General features: G+C 50.7%; 1 protein-coding gene across 7 annotated transcripts in view; it reads right to left on the bottom strand.

The window, feature by feature from the left end:
• NSMF (NMDA receptor synaptonuclear signaling and neuronal migration factor) overlaps positions 1-14,723 on the bottom strand; it is a 48,232-nt gene extending 33,509 nt beyond the window's left edge. For 6 of the 7 annotated variants that reach the window (XM_040532067.1, XM_040532071.1, XM_040532069.1 and 3 more), the window contains exons 1-2: positions 14,504-14,700; positions 6,727-6,788 (exon numbers count right to left, since the gene is read on the bottom strand). In XM_040532067.1, the coding sequence (XP_040388001.1) occupies positions 6,727-6,788; positions 14,504-14,598 (157 nt within the window). In that variant the 5' untranslated portion in view covers positions 14,599-14,700. Of the gene's footprint in view, positions 1-6,726; positions 6,789-14,503 lie in introns of all 7 variants that reach the window. The other variant, XM_040532068.1, reaches the window with a different exon arrangement.
• Between the last annotated feature and the right edge of the window lie 48 nt (positions 14,724-14,771).

Genomic DNA, 14,771 nt, shown 5'->3' with positions numbered 1-14,771 from the left:
AGTAGGCACTTAATTACTATTAGATAGTTACTGAATGCTAAAGAATGTATTGTGAGTATTTCGAGCGCATGCCCTGACCCAGGTAACCAATAAAAGGCTTTTGCATTTTCTTTCCCTATCAGAGCATTTCTAGAGAAGAGGTAACACGCTGGGATAAGCCTCAGCTGACTGATGCCTATTCATAACAGTGGAGATGCTCACTGAGCCAAACTCGTATCTGATGCAGGCTGCCTTGTAACCTCATGGGATGAGAAGTTTATAAATCAAGGCAGAATATATCCACAAGGCATAGACAGAAGCTTAAAAAAATAGCCCCAAATTTATTACTGTTTTTAGCAGCCAATCTGATGATTAAAGCACCTTAGATTTAAAACCTCAGCTCCAGCACTGGAAGCAGAGTGGCAAAGGGGAATCTAGATAAACTCCATTAAAAATACATCTGTCATCTCAGAAAAATACAGTTCAGAGAGCCACTTCCCTCTTCCCTGCTCCACCTCAGCTAGACCCCTCCACACCTGATACTCAGCCACTGAAGATGAATAGAAAGATTTCAGATGTACACAATATGGACTTGCAGTACTGTTTCCAGCAGGAGAAATGAGATTAACACGCTTATTTTTATTATTTTTCTTTTACACCAGAAGGAGTCCAGGTGACACCTTCAAAGAGAGGGCAGATGGGTGAGCTGGCTAGAGCCTACGGCACTGCAAATAGGGTAACAGCTTTTCAACCAGCAAGGCTGAGCAGGTTGTCCTGCAGTTTCAGTTCTGATGCATCCCATATGCCTGCCACTGCCCTCGGGCCTGCTCTGACACCGTCAGGTCTTCTCCTCATGGGGCACAGAGGCAGCATTGTAGCTGCAACACAAAGCTCCCCACCGTGTCAGCTCTGTCCTTCCCAAAACTGCTAACGTACGGCATTGTGTCCCAGCCAGTACAGGGACGGACGGGCAGCTGACTGCACCCCACTGCAGGGCTGAACAGTCGTGGTAAAAGAAAAAGAAAAAACAACAGGAAACTTATTCCAAATATTGGAACATGAGGCAGGGAGGTTAACATGGAGACAACAATTATTAACAAGTCAGAGAAGCATTTTAGCTGCTTGGTAGCTGGTGAGCTGCTGGTTAGGTACGACAAGAGCAGCATGGCTGTGACAAGGGCAATGCCCAGCACGGGGTTACGGAGCCTGACCAAGCTAGCCTCACCACGACGTTACCGGGCGCTCTGATGCCAACTGTACGCACTTCTCAGCAAAACCACAGGAAAAGGCAAGGCCTGCTTCTGTGAGGGAACAGCTGAGAGAACTGGCGGTCACTTAAATATGACAAGATGGTTCCAATCAGACTTCTGAGCTGAAACGGGTCTAGAAAACAAACTGACGCTGCTGACATTGCCTCACGGTTACACTCTCAGTAGCTTCCTAGCCCGGCCTGTAACATCAGCACAAGCAGACGAAGTGGTTCCTGCAAGGCATGACCCCAGGGAGCAAGAGGCAGCTACCGCCAGCGCCTCTGCATTTCCATGGAAAGTCCCCGAGCTTCGTTCCCAGTCGCCTTACAGGCACCAACACGTTCTGCGCCAGGTTTAGGACACATCCACACCACTGCCGTGCAGGCTGATGCCAGAAGCAGCCCGAAACCTGCAGGGATGAGATTTCGCATCCCCACTCCACCCTTGCAGCAGGCCAGGCTGCAGGGCCAGGCCCACGGCTGGGACCCATCCGGGGAACAGGGGAAGCCACGGAGGAAAAGGCAGACTTACCCTGAATCAGGCCCCACTGGCAGGCCCATGGCCCGAACATCGGCTCATTGAAGGTCCCTCTTAGGCCACAGCCCCAGCTTCATCGAAAGCACAGCTCACAGGGTGCTCACTGGACCTGAAGCACCTGCAAAGCCTCACACCAGAGCTTCTCAAGCTCACCGTAAGTTCCTGGTAGTGTGAGAAACCTGCTGCACTTCCCTGACAGCATGAAACCTCTCTGCCACACGGCTGCTGCTCTCCGCACACACTCACACCCGTTCCTCTGAAGATCAAGGTGCGAACACAGGCGTTTGCTTCAATGAAGTGCACGCATGTGGCACAGTAGCCTCAGCAAACACAGACTTCTCTTGCCATCATTACCCATTGCTATCTGGCTTGAGGAAGGCTGTGAGCTGCCCATTTCTCCTTACGTTTTCAGTGTTTCCACTGCTGGCTGAAGCGTAGCGCACAAATAAAGGTAAGAAGTGAAGATGGCTTCTTTGAACTTAAAAAGAAGCTTCTTCCAGTTTCAGGTAACGACCCATTTTGGTCCACGCTGATGCAAAGCACACACTGGTTTTGCTAATAACCACAGCAAATTTGAGTCAAGATCTGCTAGGCAGCTCTAGCCCAAGGCCCATCACCTCTGCAGCACTAAGAACACCTTTTACTTGCTGGGATCTTTCTCTCCCTTGCTCCCAGAGCCTTTCACATACAGCTTGCCCACAGCAGGCAGCCTACAGTGGGGCAGCCCAGTGCTGCATCCTCCAGAGACAGCCCCAGTGCTCCAGCAGCAGCAGCTGCCCTCCAAACAACCCAGCTCAGCAAAACAGAAGCTGCCTGGTTAAGAAGCACCATCACAGCTCCTTCCTTCCCTCTGCAAAGGATCCTTGTGTCTGAATCCCACCTCACTGGGATGTATCACTGCTCCCCCCAGGCAGGAGAAGGTATCTCAAGTGCTCCGCTTGCCATCATTTTTAACTTTACTGCTCCACGTCCTGGGCATCTGCTTCCCCTCACAGTTCCAGTACATGGGTATAAAGGAACTTAAACTGGTGCCTCAGTGTGGGGGTCTCTGATGCTTACGATAGGAGAAGGAGACTCTGGGAATCTCCAAAACTCCTTATCCCATGAGCACTGATGAGCCTCTGAGTGATTATTTCTTACACATTTTACTATCTCCAGCCTTTTTATATTCACCTTTTACAACATTTTAATCTTTTTCCCTCTCTGTCTTCTAGGTCTGTCCCTAGGGACACCCACTCCTACACTAAAGTCATTCCACAGACAAGATGGAAAGTCTTTGGAAGGTGCCAGAAAGCTACGAGAGTCAACGAGGACTCTGACAACAGCCCTGTAGTCAGAATGAATGCTGAACGTGGGAGAGCACTCTTCTTGGGAGCCCTTCCAGACCTTCAGTCTGCATGAATAAGGAAGCAAAGAACAGAGGCAGGAGATGCATTAACACCTCTGCACCAGCCCCTTAACAGATCCGTGTCCTTTCAGCTGCGGCAGAGCCCAACCCTCCTTTTTTCCCCCCCTAGTTCCACAAAATAACCTAAGGATCAATGGGAAAAAAAAAAAACAGAGCAATCCCCAGGGGCCAAGTCCTCTGACAGCAACACATATCCCACTGCCAGGCCTGCTGCAAAAGGGAAGCGAAGAGAAGAAAACAGTATATTGCCACTCGTGCTATAACCAGACGGAACACAGTCAGAGTACCCCAAGCCAAGCAACAGAGGAGAAGAGGTAAGTGTTCCTCCCCAGTCACCTGGAAAAATCTCCTCCAGAATAAGACAATGAGTTCCTAGGGCTAGTTACACAATATTTCTGATCCATGAAGTTCTCAGGCCTCACATCAGGAAGAATCAGAAGCCATAACCAACAACACTCTCCCTCACCCTTTTCTTGCTACAGGTACACCCTGCAGTCCTCTTCATCTTGTGCTGATGTTCAGTTCTGTACCCACTGCCCTAGTGACAGAAGTAAAGCATGGACAGACTGCAATTTTATTGAAAACAGAAGTCAAACAGCCTTGCAAGTAAATCACCCCTCATTAAAATGCTCAGACGCGGCAGCTGGCCCATCCTGCCGCTATACAATCCCTCTGTAGTTCTCTGTTTCTAACTTCTCAAAGCCGTTCTACCACATGCACACACACAAGCACTCCAAAGGAGCCACTAGAGATAGACTCTGGGGCATAAAACTTACCACCAGAGAAAAAAACTCTTTGATCTGTAGGGCAATGTGAAGTAAGAGGTAGGACTGCAAAAGCTGTTATATTACCCCCTTTTCCTCAAGGGATTCTAAAGATACAAAAGTCAAACCAGAACGGATGATCCTCGGAGAACAAAGTGCAGCAGAAATGGAGTAGTTTGAGGCAGCCTCTGCACACTTGGCACCTCCACGCAGATGGTGAGTCTCCTGCATCTGCCCGTGGAGTTAGAGCTCCTCCCTTCTGCCTAGGAGCTGAATCAACAGGTAAAGCAGCAAAAGAAGTGGCATCCCAGACTCACACCCACCTCGTTTTCTGCATGAGGACTTGTCCCTTTGCCAGCCCCTCTGCAGGGAGGGGAGAGGGTTCTACCTCCTGGATCTGCAGAAGAGGAGGATCCTGCCCTTCCCTCCTTCTCCACTGTCCCACTGATGGCTCTGTCACCTTGCCCTTCCTCCTCCTCAAAAACCACCATCCCTCTCCCTCACTGCATTCAACAATGACTTTAAACACCACTCAGTAGCTGCTTAAAAGTGTTTTTTTTTTTTTTCCCCCCGGACAATAAACTACTGAAGTCAAAGCCTGTCTCCTTCCATTCACATTTAGGCTAGAGCCTTAATCCCTGCCGCAGTCTGCTGACAGTGCAGGGAGCAGCCACACATACAGCTGGGGTTATTACAGCAGAACGCAGGCCTGTGCCACAAGGTAAAGACACTCATGGTAGAAGCCCAGAGCACTACCAGCAGAGACACACAGGCACTGAGGGCTCTGTTCTTCAGTGTGCTGAGCTTCCTGGACCTAAGCCACCAACACATGCAAGTGGGATTAACTACAGGATACCAGTGGGTGTGTGCAGCCACGACAGTGCTTCTTCCCTGCTCCCTTCAGCCCAGCTGGCGAGTTGGAGCAGATTCAGGTACTCCTAGATATGTGCTACATCTTCAACTAGTGTCAAAGACATCCTTCATTTGTTCCGTGGGAGTCATCGGATCGAAGCTAATCGTACAGCTGAGCCAAAGGTGAAGTGTTCAGAAAGTTGCAAAGCAACACTGAGATGCACGGAATTTCTGCAGGAAGGAAAGAGTTGAGTTCTCTCTTATTGCACAACTGGGATGAACAAAAGGGAGACAGATTTTCTACATTCAACGTTTTTATAGAATAGCAGCCTTCCTACCACAGTTATTTATAAAGAAATGCTACAGACTGTGTTAAATTATATGCTGCAGAATTTCAAAAGATGACTTTAGAAGTGATAAATTTTTTTTTCTTCTTCTATAAACACTCAGAATCATTTCTAGGGAATTTTACTGATTTATTTCCAATTTAATACTGACAGATCCCGTAAGAATTTTGGTATATCCACATGTACCTGTCTCTGCTCAATTCTTAACTATGGCAACTAAATTCACTTGCATTCAAAAAGGAATTCTTGTTTTGCCTGCAAGAAAGGACCAGCAAAGGCTCCAGCTGACAGAAGCAGCTGCAAAAATGGCCACCATAAAGTCTGCTTTTGCCATTCTGGGAAGTCTCCTCAGATCTGCCTGGCCTGTCTCTGCAGGCTATCCAACCCTCTCCTTCCCCCTGCCTCAGACTCCACATCTCAGCTACATTAAACCTCAGCCTTTTCATACCCTTTCTCCTCCCCCACCACCACAGGTTGTTCTTAGATCAAATGCTGTTAACAAATAGTGTGTCGCTGGAGTTTTCCAAGCCTGAAAAAAATTTCAGAGAAAACAGCAGTACATTGTTTAAAAGCCCTTCCATTCACAAAGCTAGCACAACTCAGCCAAGGACAACTTGAAGGTCATCAGCACAGATCCAAGAAAAAAGGCAGGGACTCCTTCACCAGGCTGTCACACACTAGAGTGACCTTACTCTTGCTCTCTGAGTAAGAAGCTTTTCCTGCCTGTAGAGGTCTAAACAAACACATTTACAGTTTACATAAAATGATAACGTCACTCTACATTGCATTCTATCTGAAACTCTTACAGGGGATAAAGTTGTTAATGTTACAGAACAAGCTATTATCCGTCCACACAGGATTTTCCATGGATTCCACAGGATTTTCTAATGGATTTTTTGTAGTGAATTTAATGTCTGCAAAACATTTTCTTTCCTCACTGAGAAGGCACAGCCCTGTTACAAGCCAAGTGAGTTTCTCTCATGCCCCCAGTCCATCAAGTAAAACTCATCATAGGCTGACAGGGACAATTTCTGTATCTAAGAAATTAACACATTAGCTAGCATATGCTGGTGTCCTCAACTAGAGGAGGCAAATCGCTTTTTAACCCCTGCTGAAGCAAACCCTGGGAACAAATCCAAAGGTTACCTTTGCCAGCAAAGACAGATTGCAGAACACGTACTACGCAAGTCTGCTAACACATCAGAAATCACTTTTTTTTTTATTCCCCAGTGAAATTAAGACCTAAGAGTGACAAACCACTGCAGAAGTCTTGTGCAGTGTGGTCTTTCATTCTTCAGCTTAAGTTTCTTCCAAGAACATCAGCTCTAGGGGCGAGTTTATGACAAGGGACAGGGACAGCTCCACTAAGACTGAACTTGTTCCCACAGCCCACCCAACACTTGGGTCACCAAACTGCCTTTCCTCCTCCGGGGCGCCACACAGATCCATAGGGTGACTCCTGTCTCTCTGCAGCCGAGATCTCACACTAACCCTTTATGATAAACCAACGTACTTTAATTCTAAGGCCTATTTATTAAATAGGTGCATGCACATACAGATACAAACAATGCATGTCTGCAAACTCTTACCTGAGCCATTTCTGCCTTCGGGGTGGTTTTGTGAAAGATATTCTCCAAAAGCCCTTGCCGCTCTGCACATCCAAGCACCACAGAAGGCAATGAGAAGAGAAAAAAAGAGATGAGTAATGGTTAAATGCCAAAGAAAGAAGGAACAGTTCAATACACACTGCTGCTTTCCCTCAGCTTCAGGCGACACCAACTTAAACAAGCTGCAGTAATGGTGCAGGCTACCCCATTAACGCGCCTCAGTTTTCCCCTGGCCAAAGCATTTCCTTAAACAGTCGGATTACAAAGACAGGACTGGTTTAGCCTTCATCACTTTCAGTCTTAGCAGAGAAATTGAAATGTACCTGTGCTAAACTTGGTCTAATTTCTGTGGTGCCTTTATCTCCCAGCTAGGAACTGGGCCACTGCCTCTAGCCACCCTGTCCGAGTGACACTCCTCCCTGCAGCCCAGGAGAGAAGGTATCTCCATCCCAACCATCACCCCCATCTGCCTTTCTACTCTGTTTCTGGATGCTCTCATCTGTGAGCAATCACAGCTCAGATATTCGTCTTAACACCCATTTCACCTGCCTCGACCCTAAATTCTCAAGCACTAACTACGTCAGGATTACTGGACAACCTTATTTGAGAGACTCCACAAAAGCAGTTCCCTGTTCTCCGATGGATTTAGGTCCCATGGATGACAGATTTTACTGAAATATATTCATACTCAACCAGGCAGGGTGAGCTTAACCCTTATTACACATCAAGGCCTACGTAAGACAGCAAACCTATGAATATTCCAACCTGGGAAAAGCTTTCTGCATTCAGCCCACACATGAAAGGGAAGGTCAAGGCATGCATTCCCCAATATAACACCGGGTGGAGGCTCGCAGACAGCGGGATCAAACAGGCACCCCCCTCCTTGGGAAGCCAAGATGAGTACTCTCAGCCTGTGAGCACGCTGGCATCTCTTGCAGGGGGAGGCGATGAAGGCGTGGCAATAGGGAAGAATCTTCGTGCCACAGCATCACGTCCACCAGCCTCCTCCTTCAGGGGTGCTCAGCCACAGGAAACCCCCCTCCAGCTCAAGGTGCACCAAAAGGCCATGCTCAGAAAGGCCACTCAATGCCTAAGTGCAGAAGGGCTTTGACCTCCAAAACAACCTTCTGCTCTGCTACCCAACGCCGCGCTATATCCCAGTCTGGGTAGCCAGGATTTTCTCCTGCTGCTTTTATACGTCCCCTCCCAAAGGGGCAAAGATGAAAAAAGCTAAAAGGTATCTCCCATAGCGACTAGGGCTGGAAGGAGTGGGAAGTCCATTTGTCATCCACAGCCAGCAAAGGGGATCGATATGAATGATGAAGAAAGAGAGCAATTTAATCTCTCTGGGACTGAATTTCAGCACAGCCAAGTGCAAAACGCTTTGGAGCAGTGCAGCTGGAGCTGTGCAAGAAGCGAGGTTTAACCTCTGCGTCATTATAGGCTAATATATGGAGCTGAGGCTCTTCTGTTTCCAGACTCCTGCCCGTCTAGTACCAGGCTGTACCTTTAGACACCAGCCTGGGGTGGCAGTTGCCCAAACTGTCTTGCCTAGTGCCTACGCGCTCCCCAAGACGGTCACGCACAGGCTGTGTCACACGGAGGAGCTGTACAATTAGTGCGGCAGTCTACAAAGCACGAAGGGATGACTGTCATGGTTCACCCATTTGGGAGGACAAGTGCCTCATGGCTGTTCCTTGTCCCTGTTACCCTTCCATCAGGGCAAAATGCAGGACTTGGTCTTGGGACAACAGACAAATGCAAATTTGGGAGCTGGAGCGTGGCACCACCAGGCCATGGCTCTCCTCCTGAGCTGCTCCCACACTCCAGCTCAAAAGGGGCGAAGGCTCAACTAAAAGCCACGGCTGGTCTCACTTAGCACTGAAAACAGCTCTGCTTCCAGCAGAAGGCTGGGCTAGGGACTTCCAACATCTCTTCAGTGAGGACAACGGGACACTTCTATCCTTGGAAAAGACTTTGAAGTTTCTCTCGTGCATCAGCAATCACTCCATGGAGAACAATAATAATGAGCAAATTATCAGTGAGAGAGCACAGGGATTTATGCATAAATATACTCTGAACTATGAAGATAAAACTTAGTTTATAACTAGTTCAAAAGCTCCAAGAGCATCTATTGCTATCCTCCATTCATCTCTACCAACCCATCTGCCCTAAAATCTGAACCAAGGCTTCATCCTTAGCTTGCAGACTGTGGGGTCCCGACCTGCCAGTGGCTAACATGGAGCCAGGGAAGCGCTGCTGCCCTCCATCCCACTCGTTCCGCAGCAAGAACAGCATCGCTCAGAACCAGAGCCCGAGTTTAAAGGTGCTCCGGAGCCTCCCATTTCCCAGGCAGAAGAGGCAAGAGGGTTGAATCCTGCATGCCAGAGCCCCCTGACAACAGGCGACTGCCCGGACTTCTCCTCGCAGAGCAGAAGCCCAGTTGAGGAGCACAGAGCTACTCAAAACGCTGCTGCTGATGCCAGGCTGAGCCTGCAGCTGTGGCCCTGCTGCTGACCAGAGACACTCGATCACAGCTCTCCAGTGACAGCCAATGAGGCAGAGAAGCCCGCACGGAACAGTGTGCATCGGGGGCTTTCCAGCCAATTACACTCCAAACTTCAGACTAATTTTTTGCCTGTTATCTCAGTGGTTCCCTTCTACATTCCTGCCTCCCATGTGCCACCGGCTTCTCCTTGGCTGTGCCTCAGCAGATCTCCCACAGATGTCTGCATGTGCCCTTTGCCAGGGGGACTCTGATGGCCATGCTTGCTCCTTATGCCTGGCCTTGCTTTGCCAAGCCTTTTGTGCTCCTTCCCTGCCTCACTGCGCTCAGTCACCCCAGTTCGCCAGTATTATCAGTGTGCCATTTACACCATCTCCTCGTCTCTCTGCTGACACGATCAAAATGAAGTCAGAGCAAAATCCAGACGGATGGTAACTGCTCTATTCACCCCATTCTTTTATCAACACGCAGTATTAACGCAGGCTGCATGATCGCAGTTTTCCCTAAGCTCAGTTCTGCCACCGCTATCACAGCCACCACCGCCAAAGCCCATCAAGCCTACGCGTGGCATTGGACAGAAACCATCCAGCTGGGCTCAGAGCTGAGACACCTTGGGACAAGTTAACTTGTAAGAGAGAAAAGAAGGAAACCTGCTTCACCCAAGTGACATGAAGCGCAAGGTGCCTTACAGATACACGGCAGAGGAGCTACAACCCTGCGAAAGCAGCATCCAAATGAGCAGGTAATACTGAGATGTAGTCAGCTGATGGCATGACAAGTTCAGCCCTGACTCATCTAGAGGGAGGTTTTCATGTTGGTGGCAGATCAGACCTGCACGTAACACAGCCAGTACAGTGTCATTTAGCAGAAGGACATCAACCAGGGACCGCTGCCTTCGTACGCTGCGCTATTGACCATAACCAGCAAAAAGAAGACTGCCACTGCCTCAGAGGGAACACTACCATCTTCTCGGGCTGCTTCTCCATCAGAATGACTTCCAGGCTGCGGAGGGTGGGATGGGGTAGTGTGACGCTGGCAGCAAAAGCAGCTGCCCCTCTGTGGGCGTTTCTCAGTACTCACGGTGCACTAGGTGCCAAAGCTGGACTCAGGTCTGGAAGAAAAACAGACTGAGAGCTTGTAACGAAGCACAGAAATTTAGACATACATTTGCTAGAAGGAGGAAAGCGGCCAAATAACAGAGATATCAATTACAACGTGATGAGCATGGAATAGCCTTTATGTCTCTGAAATAATCACATCAGCAGGATAGAGGGGGCCTTGATGCCTACTGGCAGCTATGAGAAATTGATGCACACAAATTTATGCACTCCGCTAAACTGACACTGAACTGAGAGGAAAAAACGTGTATTGAAACACTCGGTGATACATGAAAGCCCCGTGATAACTCCATTTCAAGCACTGCTGCAGGATAAGCAAAACTTAGAGTATTTGGGAGGATTACATTGGAAAATAAAGAACATCCACCACCCTCTTATGCATCCTCAGAAGTACTTACTGCCCAGAGCAGGAATCTGTTGTGACAGTGTCTGACCTCAGGAATGTGGGAGTGAGACCCCCTGCCCCAGCAGGACCCACATCCTACAGCAGCAGCCCTGCTCACCATCAGGCAGGGAGGGGAACACCGGCAGCATGCCCACTGCGAACAGCTCAGTCATTGCAGACTGTTGATGCCTACGTTGTTTAAACCCAATAGTAACAATACCCCGACAAAAATTAGTCTTCTGCCATATCTGCGTACCTGGAAAATTTTAAATTCTCATTCAAGAAAGGGAAATCAGAAGTCACTGATGGAACTTAAAGTCCCCACAGTCTTGGGGGAATTTATGTTCACAAAGCTCTGGCAGGAGGAATGAGGACAAAGCAGGAAGAAGATGAAGAAGAAGGTAACTGAAACATGAAAGAGTTCGTACCATTCACAGAAAAATTCACAATCAGAAAAAAGGAATCTAGACTGCATGGAGAACCCTGATCTAAGCCAAGAAATTACTCACGCGGTAAGAAACCTGAGGCAAGGCACACATTCAGCGTTTGTCGGTATAAGATATGCCCTTTCTCAGCAACTAGATCTTCACGGCCTTGTTTAAAGGCATCCTCTAGACGCCTCTAGTCAGCAGAGGGGAAGCGTGATCAAATCCTCCTCTCTCCAAGGGGTACCTTGGACCAGACACCAAGGTCCTGGGTAAGATGAAGTACACACAATTCATGTGTTTCTCGTGACAACTGTAACAAGGAGAGGTGCTTCTGGAACACCCAGCAAAAGTCTCACGTCTTACTTGCCCACACTATCACACAGCTGCAGGCCAGAGCCATGCAAAGTGGACCTGAAGGGAAAGACTTGGTTTATTGCCACATTTGGGCTGCCAGTGCTGTTCTGTAGGGGCCAAGGCTACAAGGATGGAGGCAGCCTGTTTCTAAAGGCTTTGGCTCATCTGTGCCCTTGAAAGCGTGCTGAGGAAGCCAAGGAGAGCGTGTCAGACGCTTCTTGGCCAGGACCCTGACGAGAACCGCAGCAGCCGGGGAGCTGCCAGCAGAGGGGCAGCACCAAGGTCGGGACTCGAGGACAACCACACCATCCCCGCCACCCGTGTTGTGCCCCAGAAGCTGCAAGGCCAAAAAGCCCACAGGAAGGAAGCAGCGCAACAGCGAGATCTCACGTCCCCGCACTTCAAACCCGAGCAAAGCCCCACCGCCACGCCAGCGCCGCCGGCTGCAGGATGGGTGCACTGTGCTGCAGCTCTCTCAGGAGAGGACAAGGCTACAGAGACCACAGCTGGCAGCACCACGGATGCCCTCAACAGGGCTAACACCGAGCAACTACGCCGTTATTTCTGAGAGCTACTTAAAAGACCTAACACACAACAAACTGCATGGAGCTTAATTAATTCTCCTGGGACAGGAGACTCCCCTGAGATGCTCTGCAGAGATTTTAATTAAAGAATCTAGGGAGCTTGCACCTTCTGCTTAAATCGCATTACTCACAACAGCAAACAAATGATGCTCCCTGCTCAGTAAGACAGGTAAATGCGCACACATACTCCAGCCATGCATAATAAAAATATATCAGTGGCCACTCGGACTTACAGTAACTTTCAGGATCTGATTTATCCTCTCAAGGAGTCACCTGCCCCAGGTGAAATATTAACAGGGCAGAGCTCAGGAGGTGCAGAGAAACAATCCCTGAGCATCTCCTGCAGCATAAAATCAGGATCCCGCAGCTGCCTACACAAAAGCGCAGGGGACCCGATCATTGCGGCGCTGTTACCAGCGCAGGTAACCCAAGTCCCCAGCCCTCCTGGGAAGGACAGAGTAGCCTCTCTCTGTAGCCTTACCTACCGTCCTGCAGAGTCCTCTCCGTAGATAAAGAAGGACATGTAGGATGCATGGAGGAGGGCTCAGGGCAGGGCAGAGAGGATGTGCCTGCCCCAGGAAGCCCAGAGGAAACCCTTCAGCGGGCAGATCGTCACTGCTGTAGAAATGCCGAGGGTGGCTGGGACTGCACAAGCCAGGGGCTGAGACGCCTGGCGCGGCAGGATGGAGGCAAACGAGCAGCGCCTGCTCCCCACCAACACCCTCTTCACACAAAGCTACAACCCAGGGAGCTCTCAACCCGTTTTCTGCCCTCCCCGAAGGCTTTTGCAATGAGGCATTTCTAAGGCAGGTCATGAATGTGGAGACAGAGGAGCACCTGTCCTGTGCTATAATCTACGTGACCAGACACCCCTCGGAGACCTTACATTCCCTAGCCCAAGCCCACTCACCCAACCTTCCTGGTCAAACCACCACCAGGCACCTCCGAGCTCCCACGTAGCAGCAGCGTGCCGGTAGTTGCAGCAGGTATGTGGCAGACCAGAACCCCCGAGACACCTCCTGGACTCTGCAGAGTAGACACTACACGAGTAGTATCTGCCCATCCTGATGCAGGCATTTGTATTCAAAACGCGTTCGCTGCTCTCGAACACCCACACTACCATTTGAAATCTTCTCGCCTATTACAGAATATCTTGTTTGTGTGACTGCCTGTCTAATCCTACTCCCAGAGCCCCATTACAACATTTATGGTGCATTTTGTGTCATTTCTTTACATCCACTTGGCTGACATCTGCCAAAGGGAATTTCACTGCCAAATCTTTGAACACCATTGAAAGCACTCACGTTTGCAGTTACAAACACGGTGCAGCATTACATGGGGAAAAGTTCCAGGTTCTGCCTGGACAGCTTTCTCCAGATACACTCCAGACTCTGAACGACGGATTTCTTTACAACGCAAACAGACAGCAACATATAGACATCTTTGGATGTGCTCCCCTCATGCCATAAGACGATATCCTTCCTTTTGGCACAGCAGAGATGCCATAATGCTGAGTTAAAGCCTCAGCGAGGTGACTGAGATCCCTCAGCAGCACGCACCAAGTCCTACACACGACTCTGGGTTATTCTAACGCAATTTTGTCTAACACAAAGAGGCGTTACGTAACGCAGCTGAAAAGTTTATTTCTTCCCATTTTTCTCAGCCTGCCTGGGTGTAGCAGGCTCTGACAGACCTACCGGTTACAGGGCTGTGCTGGGGGAGCGGCTGGCCGCCGAGCCCGTGCCCCAGGTACCGTGACGCTCGCCGCAGCGTGGCAGAAGGGTCACTGCCGTCCTTCCAGGCAAAGGGCACGGACACAAAGCTCGTCTGTGGTAGCTTTGTAAACTTAAGCATGATCGAGCCCCAGATACATTTTCCAGGATCTCCTACGCTCGATGCTAGGAGCACCGGGACCAGACAATAAGCGGAATTCTGCACTGTAGGACAAACGGCACGGAACCAGGACAGGCGCAGTGAGGAGCCCAAGTCTCCTGGCCGGCCGGGGTGGCGGCTGAGGACACTGCGGGATGGGGCAGACGCGGTGGGTCCGGGTTTCCACGCGGGTGGGTCCCCACTCTGAGGCAGGAGCCCCCTTGAAGAAAGCCTCCGACTCTGCCCTCGGACACGCGGGTGGCATGCGAGGCGAGGAAACCCACCAAGCAAACTGACCGTGTTCCCGGTTCCCTGAGAGCACCGGCACCCAGCCCTGCCGAATCCTCCCCCGACCCCTCCGAAGCCCTGCTCCGGCTCACCTCGCCGACGGCCGGGGAGCGCCCGGCAGCCGCAGCGGGGCCGCAGGGGCCCCCCGAGGGCTCCGGGGGAAGGACGGAGCCCGGGGGTCGGCGCACCGCGCCCGGGGTCGTTGCCGCCCCGCCGCCACCCACCTCACTTTAGCCGCCACCGACGACATGGCCTCGTTCCTCAGCGTCTTCCTTTTGGACACGGCTGTGCCCATATTCGCGCGGGGGGCAGCGCTCATCGCACGACCCCGCGGCTGCCCATGCCGCGGCGGGGCCGGCTGCCGGGCGGCGCTCCCTCAGCGCCCCGCCATGGCGCGGCGGCGGCGCCCCCCGACCCTCCCCGCCCCGCCGCGCTGCCCCCGGCGAGTGCGGAGCTCCGCCGCGGCCGCTGCCTCCTCATTGACTGCGGCAG

This window comes from Cygnus olor, chromosome 19 (assembly GCF_009769625.2).
Source record: "Cygnus olor isolate bCygOlo1 chromosome 19, bCygOlo1.pri.v2, whole genome shotgun sequence".
NCBI lineage: Eukaryota > Metazoa > Chordata > Aves > Anseriformes > Anatidae > Cygnus > Cygnus olor.
The sequence above is the reverse complement of the archived record's forward strand: the minus strand, read 5'-3'. Positions and strand labels throughout refer to the sequence as shown.